Source organism: Mobula hypostoma, chromosome 5 (genome assembly GCF_963921235.1).
Source record: "Mobula hypostoma chromosome 5, sMobHyp1.1, whole genome shotgun sequence".
Taxonomy (NCBI): domain Eukaryota; kingdom Metazoa; phylum Chordata; class Chondrichthyes; order Myliobatiformes; family Myliobatidae; genus Mobula; species Mobula hypostoma.
In genome coordinates, this window is record NC_086101.1 from 123,831,841 (window position 1) to 123,843,744 (window position 11,904).

At 45.5% G+C, this 11,904-nt stretch overlaps 1 protein-coding gene across 1 annotated transcript in view; it reads left to right on the forward strand.

Moving 5' to 3' along the window:
- Window positions 1-11,264, forward strand: part of LOC134346289 (endophilin-A1-like) — a 187,918-nt gene extending 176,654 nt beyond the window's left edge. The window contains exons 8-9 of the mRNA XM_063047638.1: window positions 9,694-9,815; window positions 10,508-11,264. Of these exons, the coding sequence (XP_062903708.1) occupies window positions 9,694-9,815; window positions 10,508-10,707 (322 nt within the window). The 3' untranslated portion in view covers window positions 10,708-11,264. The remainder of the gene's footprint in view (window positions 1-9,693; window positions 9,816-10,507) is intronic.
- The last annotated feature ends 640 nt before the right edge of the window (window positions 11,265-11,904 follow it).

The following is an 11,904-nucleotide window of genomic DNA, read 5'->3' on the forward strand; positions in this document are numbered from 1 at the left end:
GCTTGCCATCTATACAGATCCTTTGGTTCATACGGGAGAATGAAGTGGTGATAGGAGCTACAGGGACCTAGTCACCCCTAAGTTTCAATAGATACATATAAGGTCAGAGAGATGTATACAATATACATCCTGAGATTATTTTTCTTCGCAAATATTCATGAAAACAGAGGAGTGCCCCAAAGAATGAACGACAGTTAAATGTTAGGACCTCAAAGCCCCCCCCCCCCGATCTCCCTCCCACAAAGCAACAATCCCACCTCCCCCACTTGCAAAAAAGCATCAGCACCCCCCATCGAGCACTCAAGTATGCAGCAAAGCATCAATAAAGACATGGACTTGCAGTACCCCAAAGGCTACTCGTTCACCTGGTATTCGACATACCACAGGCTCTCTCTCTCTCTCTCCCTAATAAGGGAAAAAGTGGTGTGCGTGGTTCACAGCGAGCGGGGAGACATAACAAAGCAACTCGCTGATTTATGGTGTTAAATTGGCGAGTTGCGGGAGGCAGATCGCTAGGTGCCTGTCAGGAGCAGGGAAGGGAATAGGCTGACTGTGCAGAGTACCCTGTGGCCGTTCCTCTCAATAATAAATATCTAGCTTTGGATACTGTTGGTGGGGCCAACCTACCAAGGGAAAGAGGGGAAAACTGCAGTGACCAGGTCTCTGGCATTGAGTTAAGCTCTATGGCTCAGAAGAGAAGTGGGAGGGAGAGGAGAAGAGGAGTGCACTGACAGGGGAATCAATAGGTAGAAGAGTAGATAGGAGATTCTGTAGACATGAAAGACGCACCTGGATGATATGTTGCCTTCCAGTTGCCAGGGTCATGGGCGTCTCAGATTGGATCCACAGTATTCAAAAGCTGGAGAGTGAACAACAAGAAATTATGACACGTTGGTAATAAAAACACAGGTAGAGAAGGGGATGAGGTCCTGAAGAGAGAATATTGGGAGCTAGGGAGGAAGCTGAAAAGCAGGACCTCCAGGCTATCAATCTCTGGACTGCTGCCTGTGCCACGCACCCAATAAGAGTAAGAATAGAATAATTTGGCAGATGAATGTATGGCTGAGGAATTGATGCAGGGGACAGGGTTTCAGATTTGTGTATCATTGAGATCTCTTCTGGGGAAGGTATGACCTTTACAAAATGGACGGATTGTGTCTGAACTCAAGGGGGACAATATCCTTGCAGGCAGGTTTGATGGCGCTGTTGAAGAGGATTTAAACTAGTTTGGCAGGGGAGTAGAACCCGAGTGTCTGGTCAGAGGATGGAGCAGTTGGCGTACAGGTAGAAAGAGTACTTAGAGAGACAATGAGGAAGGACTGGCGATTGATAGGACAAAATTGCAGTCAGTGGGATGGGTTGAAGTATGTCTATTTTAATGCAAAAAGTATCAGGGACAAGGGTGGTGACCTTAGAGCATGGGTCAGAACCTGGAACTATGATGTTGTTACTGTTACTCTCACAATGGCAGGAATGGCTGCTGAATATTCCGCGGTTTAGATGTTTCAAAGCGGACAGAGAGGAAGGTAAAAGAGGTGGGGGAGTGGCATTGCTCTTTAGGGAGAGAATCAGAGTTGCATAAAGGGAGGACAACACACATCAAAGTTGCTGGTGAACGCAGCAGGCCAGGCAGCATCTCTAGGAAGAGGTACAGTCGACGTTTCAGGCAGAGACCCTTCGTCAGGACTAACTGAAGGAAGAGTTAGTAAGAGATTTGAAAGTGGGAGGGGGAGGGGGAGATCCAAAATGATAGGAGAAGACAGGAGGGGGAGGGATGGAGCCAAGAGCTGGACAGGTGATTGCCAAAGGGAATACAAGAGGATCATGGGACAGGAGGTCTGGGGAGAAAGAAAGGGTGGGGGGGGAACCAGAGGATGGGCAAGGGGTATATTCAGAGGGTCAGAGGGACAGAGGGAGAAAAAGGAGAGTGAGGGAAAGAATGTGTGTATAAAAATAAATAACAGATGGGGTACGAGGGGAGGTGGGGCATTAGCGGAAGTTAGAGAAGTCGATATTCATGCCATCAGGTTGGAGGCTACCCAGACGGAATATAAGGTGTTGATCCTCCAACCGGAGTGTGGCTTCATCTTTACAGTAGAGGAGGCCGTGGATAGACATGTCAAAATGGGAATGGGATGTGGAATTAAAATGTGTGGCCACTGGGAGATCCTGCTTTCTCTGGCGGACAGAGCATAGGTGTTCAGCAAAGCGGTCTCCCAGTCTGCGTCAGGTCTCGCCAATATATAGAAGACCACATTGGGAGCACCGGACGCAGTATATCACACCAGCCGACTCACAGGTGAAGTGTCACCTCACCTGGAAGGACTGTTTGGGGCCCTGAATGGTAGTGAGGGAGGAAGTGTAAGGGTATGTGTAGCACTTGTTCCGCTTACAAGGATAAGTGGCAGGAGAGAGATCAGTGGGGAGGGATGGGGGGGATGAATGGACAAGGGAGTCGCGTAGGGAGCGATCCCTGCGGAAAGCGGGGGGGGGGAGGGAAAGATGAGCTTAGTGGTGGGATCCCGTTGGAGGTGGCGGAAGTTACGGAGAATAATGTGTTGGACCCGGAGGCTGGTGGGGTGGTAGGTGAGGACCAGGGGAACCCTATTCCTTGTGGGGTGGCGGGAGGATGGAGTGAGAGCAGATGTACGTGAAATGGGGGAGATGCGTTTAAGAGCAGAGTTGATAGTGGAGGAAGGGAAGCCCCTTTCTTTAAAAAAGGAGGACATCTCTCTCGTCCAGGAATGAAAAGCCTCATCCTGAGAGCAGATGCGGCGGAGACGGAGGAATTGCGAGAAAGAGTTGGCGTTTTTGCAAGAGACAGGGTGAGAAGGGGAATAGTCCAGTTAGCTGTGAGAGTCAATAGGCTTATAGTAGACATCAGTGGATAAGCTGTCTCCAGAGACAGAGACAGAAAGATCTAGAAAGGGGAGGGAGGTGTCAGAAATGGACCAGGTAAACTTGAGGGCAGGGTGAAAGTTGGAGGCAAAGTTAATAAAGTCAATGAGCTCTACATGCGTGCAGGAAGCAGCGCCAATGCAGTCGTCGATGTAGCGAAGGAAAAGTGGGGGACAGATACCAGAACAGGCACGGAACATAGATTGTTCCACAAAGCCAACAAAAAGGCAGGCATAGCTAGGACCCATACGGGTGCCCATAGCTACACCTTTAGTTTGGAGGAAGTGGGAGGAGCCAAAGGAGAAATTATTAAGAGTAAGGACTAATTCCGCTAGACGGAGCAGAGTGGGTAGAGGGGAACTGATTAGGTCTGGAATCCAAAAAGAAGCGTAGAGCTTTGAGACCTTCCTGATGGGGGATGGAAGTATATAGGGACTGGACATCCGTGGTGAAAATAAAGCGGTGGGGGCCAGGGAACTTAAAATCATCGAAAAGTTTGAGAGCGTGAGAAGTGTCACGAACATAGGTAGGAAGGGATTGAACAAGGGGGGATAAAACCGTGTCGAGGTATGCAGAAACGAGTTCGGTGGGGCAGGAGCAAGCTGAGACAATAGGTCTGCCAGGACAGGCAGGTTTGTGGATCTTGGGTAGGAGGTAGAAATGGGAAGTGCGAGGTGTGGGAACTATAAGGTTGGTAGCAGTGGATGGGAGATCCCCTGAGCAGATAAAGTCGGTGATGGTGTGGGAGACAATGGCCTGGTGCTCCTTAGTGGGGTCACGATCGAGGGGTAAATAAGAGGAGGTATCCGCGAGTTGTCGCTGTGCCTCGGCAAGGTAGAGGGAGGACGTTTGGAGGGATTATCTACTGAGTCAGGGTGGGTGACAGAAACAGAAAGGGAGCAATCAGTCGAATGCAGCTACTCTATGGACCCTGCCCCGAATAGCAGCAGAGGCACCAGAGAACAGATCAGGAGGTAGATTTTGAAAATGTGGAAAAATAACAGGCTTGCTGTCATGGGTGACTTCAGCTTCACAACACCTGAGTGCAAAAGGTCTTGATGGGATGAAATCTGTTTGCAGTGTTCTTTATCATAGGCATAGACAGAGATAGGAGCAGATAGTATAAGAAAATATTTAATTGGGGAGGGAAATTATTGGGAGCATAAGTTGAGAATGATGTACGCAGGAAAATGCACGAAGGAAATGTGACTTTGTTTAGGGAGCACTGGCATGGGATTCTGGATAGGTTTATCTGTTTGAGGCAGGGAAAAGATGGAACGGTGAAGGAACAGTGGTTGACAAGAGGTGTGGAATATCTTGTCAAACAGAAGAAAGAAGATTACTTAAGGTTTAGGAAGCAAAGATCAGACAGGAATCTAGAGTGTTACAAGGTAGTCAAGAAAGAGCTGAAGAATGGACTTAGGACAGCTAGAAGGGAGCATGAGAAGGCCTTGGCATGTAGGATTAAGAAAAACCCACAAGCATTTGATATGCATGTAAAGAACAGGAGGATGACTAGAGTGAGGGTAGGACTGATCTTGGGTGGAAAAGGAAACACGTACCTGGAGTCAGAGGAGGTAAAGGAGGTCCTTACTTTGCTGTATTCATCAGTGATAGGAACCTTGACAATGGTGAGGACTGTGTAAAACAGGGGGATAGTGGAACTTTTGAAAAAGATTAAGATAGGTAAGTCCCCAGGGCTGGACAGAACATACCCCATATTACTACAGGAAGCTAGGGAAGAGATTGTTTTGCCTTTGGTGATAATCTTTGCATCCTCACTAGCCACAGAAGCAGGAGGAGATGATTGGAGGCTGCCAAAAGTTATTCCTTTGCTCAAGAAGGAAGTAGGGATAATCCTAGCAATTGTAGAGCACTGACTCTTACTTCAGTGGTGGGCAAATTACTGGAGAAGATTCTTAGAGAGAGGATTCATGAGCTTTTGGGGTACCATACTCTGAGTAGGGATACTCAACATGGCCTTTTGAGGGGCAGGTCATGCTTCATGAGCCTGATTGAGTTCTTTGAAGATGTTACGGGTATATTGAGGGCAATAGAACAGGAGATGTGGTGTATGTGAGTTTTTGTAAGGCACTTGATAGGTTCCCATGGTAGGTTCATTGAGAAATTCAGGAGGCGCGGGATCCAGGGTAACAAGACTGTGATACAGAATTGTCTTGCCCATAGAAGGCAGAGGATGGTTGTAGATGGAGTGTATTCTGCCTGGAGGGTGGTGACCCAGTGGTGTTCCACAGGGATCTATTCTAGGACTCCTGTTCTTTGTGATTTTTATAAATGACTAGGATGAGGAAATGTAAGCTTGCAAGTGGCACAGTGGTTGGTGGAGTATAGCCTAGTGTAGAAGGCTGTAGTAGGTTACAATGAGACATTGAAATGATGCAGGGCTGGGCTGAGATGTGGTAGATGGAGTCCAATCTGGGAAAGGTGCTAAGTGATGCACTTTGGAAGGTTGAACTTGAAAGCCTAATGCAGGGTTAATGGCATGATTCTTCAGTGTGGAGGAACAGCGGGGTCTTAGGGTCCGTAGATCCCTCGAAGTTGCCATGTGTTGATGGGCCTTAAGAAAGTGTCTGGTGCATGGGCCTTCATTAGTCGGGGGAGTGAGTTCAATAGCTGTGAGGTGATGTTGCAGCTCTATAAAACCCTTATAGATAGACCACACTTGGAACATTGTCCTCAGTTCTGGTAGCCTCATTATAGGAAAAATGTGGAAACTTTTGAGAGGTTGCAGAGGAGATTTACCAGGATGCTGCCTGGATTGGAGAGCATGTGAGCTAGGGATTTTCTCTTTGGACCGACGGAGGATGAGAGGTGACTTGATAGCGACGTATAAGATGATAAGAGGCATAGATCGAGTAGATAGGCAGAGAGACTTCCCCCCCCCCCCCCCAGGACAAAAATGACTAATACCAAGGTGGCATAACTTTAAGGTGATTAGAAGAAAGTATAGGGAAGATGTCATAGGTAGGTCCTTTACACAGAATGGTGAGTGCCCTACCAGGGGTGGTAGTGGAGACAGGTACATTAAAGGCATTTAAGAAACTCTTAAGATAGGCCATTGGATGATAGAAATTGGAGCACAATATAGGAGGGAAGGGTTAGATTGATCTAACGGTTGGTTAAAAGGTCGGCACAATATTGTGGGCCGAAGGGCCTGTACTGTGCTGCGGTGTGCCATGCATTACCTGAAGATCAATCCTCAATATAGTCCAGCCCACCAATTCAAAGCAGTCCTGTAAGCGCTCCGCTACCTCCCTTGACCATACGTTCATGGTCCTCACAGTGGTGCTGAGGTCTCCAGTCTCGGCCTGTATGCCAGAAGTAGTGCAGCTAGGTGATCGGACTCGCCAAAGTGTGGGCTTGGGATGGGTCAGTTAATGTTCCTGATGGTGGGGTGCGGTGCTCAAATGTGTTGGCACCTCTGGCTCCACAGATGACATGCTGGTGCTAGTTGGGCAAAGACTTCTTCAAGTTGGTTGTATATTAGACAGGTGGATAGTAGGCAGTGGGTGCCTCGGGGCCCTGTGTTTCAGTTTCACCTGCAACCTAGCCCAACGGCCTCGCTTTCTTAAAGGGAAACTGCACTCGCTACCTGGCTGGTCTACAGTCCGGACACTGACAATTTTGAAGATCAATAGATTTTTAAAATGCAGTGAAACAACGTTGCTTGCTAAGTTACCCACGACAGTGATTGTAGATTTCAGCTGCACACAAATAGTCGTCACTCTCCAGCGCCATCTTGAAAACATCCAGATAAGATGCTTTCTATTGGGCTGGCCAATATGCTTTCAAAGGGGACTGGCAAAATTCCTTTACCTCTTGTGGAGGCATTGGTAAACTTTCTTGGCTACGCCGTGTACATGGTTGGACTAGGCTAGGCTATTGGTGATGGTCATTCTTAGGAATTTGAAGCTCCCAACCCTGTCATTCTCAGAAACATTAATGTAAGCAGAAGAGTACGCACCAAACCCCTTACTGAAGTCAGACCAGCTCTTTTCTTAGGTTAACATTGAGGGAAAGGTTGTCGTCATGATGTCATAATATTAGGCTGTCTCCTTCTTGCACTCTGACTAATCATTACTTGAGATTCAGCCCACTTAATTCTGGCAAATCTGTAGGTTGAGTTGAGCAGGCCACACAGTTCATGATTGTATATAGAATAAAGTAGGGGACTAGGGGCACAGCCTGGTGGGGCACCAATGTTGAGAATAATCATGGAGCAGATGTTGCACCTGTCCCTGCTGATTGCTATCTGTTGGTCAGAAAGTTAAGGATCCAATTGCAGTGAGTGTTGTTGACTCCCAGGTCTCGGTTTGGAGTTAACTTTTCTTGGAGTTATAATATGCAAAGCAGAGCCTTAATCAATAAACAACAATAATGTCAGTGTCTGTACTGGTCATGTGCTCTAGAGGTAAGTGTAGAGCCAAGGTTTTGGCTGTGTTATGTATAAAATACTGGATGAATATCAGAACAGTTCAAAAATGACAATTTAACTCTTTCCGAGCTGTCAGCATGTAGAGTGTCTGTACAAGGAGAACACTGCAGATCTGTTAATGTCTTAAGTTTGGTGATAGCAGATGGATTCTTTCATAGCCTCAGGCACCATTAACATGAGGATGTCTGTTATTAACTAAATGTCTGGTGATCACTTTTGAGAATTATGTTGACGAATTTTTTATTCATGTTTGTCAAATTGGCTTGATGGATTCTTTTTTGGATTTGGGGATACTACTTATATGAAATATTAATGTTCTTTTGTAACTAAAGGAATATTAAGTCCAGAACATTAGTGGGCTGATAGATAAGGAGTGTAATTGATTTAAGAGGGTTTGCTGAACACTCTGTTGATGAACATTGTATTGCTTGAATGAAAGAAACCAGGCTGAGTTAATGGCATGAGAACAAATGATCTAAGTTTGTCTGTCTCTGTGCGCTTCTCTATGCTTATGGAACTGGTATTCATTGGGGAACCATTCCCTGGGTTCATTGTCTATGCCTAGACCAGAAATTGCTAAGACCCAGGGATGGTTTCATGAATGAGTCAGAATTCAGAGTTCCCCCAACAACAGCAAGAATCAAGTGGTGACTAAGAATCATGAGCCCTGAATTCTTTGTGACTTGCTACGTAGTATTTTGTGTAGTTTATTTATGCTTTCTATTTTATAATAGTAAATTAGGCTTTAGTTACCTTGTTGTGCTTGTACGTTTATTACCCCGTCTCCAGGACGCTCGAATAGTGTGGATCTGATCAGCCCAGCCCATGACAGGCAGTAGGTGACTTGCAGCTGTCTGGGAGGCTGGAGTTAATATACGCCATGACCAGCTTCCTGAAGCACTGCATGAAGTTGGATTTTAGAGCCACAGTGCAGTTTAAGGCACATACCTTGTTTACTTTGATAGTTGGAAATAGCAGCCTTCTTAAAGCAGGTTGGAAGCACAGACTGAAGTACAGAGAAGTTAAATATGTCTGTGTGTGCTCCTGTCAGTTCTTCAGCTCAGGATCTAAGGATACAACCAGGCACACCATCCAGTCCAAGTGCTTTCCACAAGTTCACTTTCCGGAAGACTGGATCTTACGTCCACAATTGTGAATGTGGGTTGAGGTGCACAGAGGGCTGTTGGGGTGGATGGTGATATTCTGATCCCTGCCTGGTCAAATGTGCACAGAATGTGTTAAGCTCATCAGGAAGGGCTGCACTGTTGTTGTTGCTGTTATTTGACTTTGTTTGTTCTGTAGCCTTTTATTTCTCTCCACTGTGGATGGTCTGCAATTGAGTCTGGGTGGGCTTAGCAATGTACTCTATTATTTTTAAAAGACTACAGTTTAGTTTTTTTATGGGTGATCTTATCTCCCACAGGGAGTGTCTTCCTGATTTCAGCAGCAAAAGCCGAAGGGATTTCCAGCAAAAGGGATTCAATTCAAAGATGAACAGGAAGTAGTGGGTTAGTGAAGTAAGAGAATCATAGTTAATGAGCAATTTGCATGAAGTGTTTTGATTTTATCCAGAGGTCTATTGCACAGCAGACCAGCCATTGAAACAGGGTCTCCTCACGAACTCTCATGATGGACAACCTCATGCTCCCTGTTGCAGGATGCTGGTGGTTACAATTACCTTCTACTGCCTCATGGCTGGCAGCTCACAGCTCCAGCTATTGAGGAGCAGGTGACAGATCCATTTGTACCTCCTCCTTTCCCTTTCTTGGCCTTCTAACAGTTCACATCACCAAAAGCATTTGCCTTGTGTCTAAGTGTCTCCCATTGAGAGATGGTTGAGAAAATTAGCTGTACGTAATCAAGTTCAAATAATGATTAATTCAAAGCACATCAATGTATATAAACCAATTAAAAATGTGGCTACTAATTAAAAAGGACAAGCCGGAAAACAAGTAGGCAAAAAAGAACAAGTCCTGCACCCTACTTTAGCATTTTAATGTAGGTTTTGAACTATTTTAATGAAAGGAAATGTTGACTGTGGTTGACATAAAACTGAAACATTGGATAGGTCAGCTGAGGATGTAGTTGAAGTGACCTGCACTCATTGCTGATTCTCGGGGGGTGGGGGTGGTGGAGCAAAAGTCTGGTGCACGGTCATCCAAAGCCTAGGGATTCTGTTCTTCCACATCACAGCGCAAGGTGCAGGCGTACAGAACTCGTTCATATTGTACGGGATAGCCAACTGCTCTTGTCAGCTTGGTTTAACCTGATGCCTTTGCACAATGGACTGAAGAATCATCAGTTAGGGTTACTTTTGACATTATCTCATCTTTTTGTAGAATGAGGGAGGCAACGTCGCGCCCTCGAAGGGAATACAAACCGAAACCTCGCTTGACGTATGATTTTGCAGATGACGCCCAGCCAAATGGTGGAGTGACTCACAGTGGTCAAAAAATGACAGGTAACTTCAACCAGTGGGTGCACTGAATACTTGCATGTCTGTTCCCTATAAACAGTCACTCTTAAACAGACAATTTTTGGAAAATAGACCCATCACTCTCATTTTTACTCAAAACATATAACACTGATTCCAGTCAAAGTTCACCCAAAGCATAATGAGAAGAGTAGACAAATGATGGGAAGATCAGTTTGCTTTGCTCCTGATCTGAGCCCTGCTGAGTGAAGTCCGTCGTATTTCCCAGCTAAACGAAACATGCTGACATTTCCTGCCACAAGACAGTGTGGTGGGCTGTCTGGGGATCTCTGTTGCTCTCAGGCCAGGAGTGGACCGTATGAAACAAGAATTCTGAGATAAGTAGAGAGTCACAACACAAGTCAGTAATCTTTTTGTATTTGGTATTTCTCAGATCTGGTTGACTGCTGTTTATTTTTTCATGATTAGAGGTTTGAAGGCCTGAGTTTAAGAAAGATGTTTTAACTCACTATCAAAGAGCTGTGAGAGATGGGAATACATGTGGTTCATTATGCCTTCACCTATCTTTATCCTAAGGCGCTGCACGGCTTCACATTTTCTGATGATGCTTGTGACCTCAGCAAATAATTTGCAATTAACTTTTCTCAGAGTTCCAGCGTATCTTTGTATTACTGATCAGTAAATAATTATTATAACAGTTCCGGCTTTCTAAACCGCAGGTACGCCATTAGACCAGCCGTGTTGCAGGGCTGCGTATGACTTTGAACCTGAGAATGAAGGGGAACTGGGCTTCAAAGAAGGCGATGTCATCACTCTCACCAATCAAATCGATGACAACTGGTATGAAGGGATGCTCCACGGACAGTCGGGATTTTTTCCTATCAACTATGTTCAAGTATTAGTCCCTTTACCTCATTAGGATGATTATTGTAACCCAATCTGCCATTATGTTTGTGCCACTTATTAAACTGATAGAGGTGCTGCAGTTTGTGGGATTGTCTGATGCAGTGACACTGGTTTTCAATGAGCTCCCTTGGTGTAAAGTCTTTGGTTTACATGTATCATAATCCTAATCGTTGCACTCAGTTGCATCTGTAGTGAGTATAGGCACAAGCGTTGTTGCCCCGTACCGTTTTGGATCTGTTTAGTCTATTGTGCCCTCAGTGAGGACTACAGCACAACCATCATGCTTAATAAAACACAATCACGTTGTGGATGTAACCAGAGAGCGCTTCACCGTTCCTGTCCTTCGTGTCCACATGTGAATCCTGCCGCATCTTGCTTATCTTATTTTTGTAACAGTAGTAAAGCTGTACAGTTTGGTTCCTGAGAATATATTTATCTAAACTAGAACAAGAAAGTATATATGTGCGAAATGAATTGTTTTATTCTATTTGTGCTAAATCTGAAAATACAGTGATTTAAAACTCGGTTGCTTATTGTGTGAAATCCCAGCTATTAAAATGGTCAGTAAACTCTGAATTATCTCTGGATTATTTTTTCAAAGGACCGTTGTCTCGTATTTCATAATTGACATTCTAGTTCTCTATGTAATGGGTATATGATATAAGCATTACAATGCTCTGCCTCAGCAGATTACTTGTTTCCTCTTCACTGTGCGTGCCACTCCTTGCCATTCCATAACCCCGCAACCATCTAAATCCCAGTAGCTTTATTTCGTTGAGCAGGTTCCTGACTTTGTCAAGTGCTAAGTATCTCAGGACCAGCAGAGGGACTGTACTGTTGTAGATGCAGTGTTGAGGAGCACTGCATCTGTCAGAGGGACCGTGTTGAGGATTGCTGCACTCGTGGAGGGGTAGGATTGAGGGATGACTGAACAGTGCAAGAGGGAGACAATGCTGCATAGTAAGACAGAAAAAAACTGAGAGCTCACCACTGTCAGAGGAGTGTTACTGGGGAAATGTTGCATTGTAGCAGGAGTGGCACTATGGTAGAGGCAGCACTGAGGGATTGTTGCTCCCTTAAAGAACCGGTATGTGGCTGCATGGTAGGGAGGGCATTAATGAGGGAGCGGGGAGGACTGGGAGAGCACCACACAAAGAGGCAGCACCTCTGGCAGAGAAAGACAGAGAGAATTGCATTCATAGAATCATTT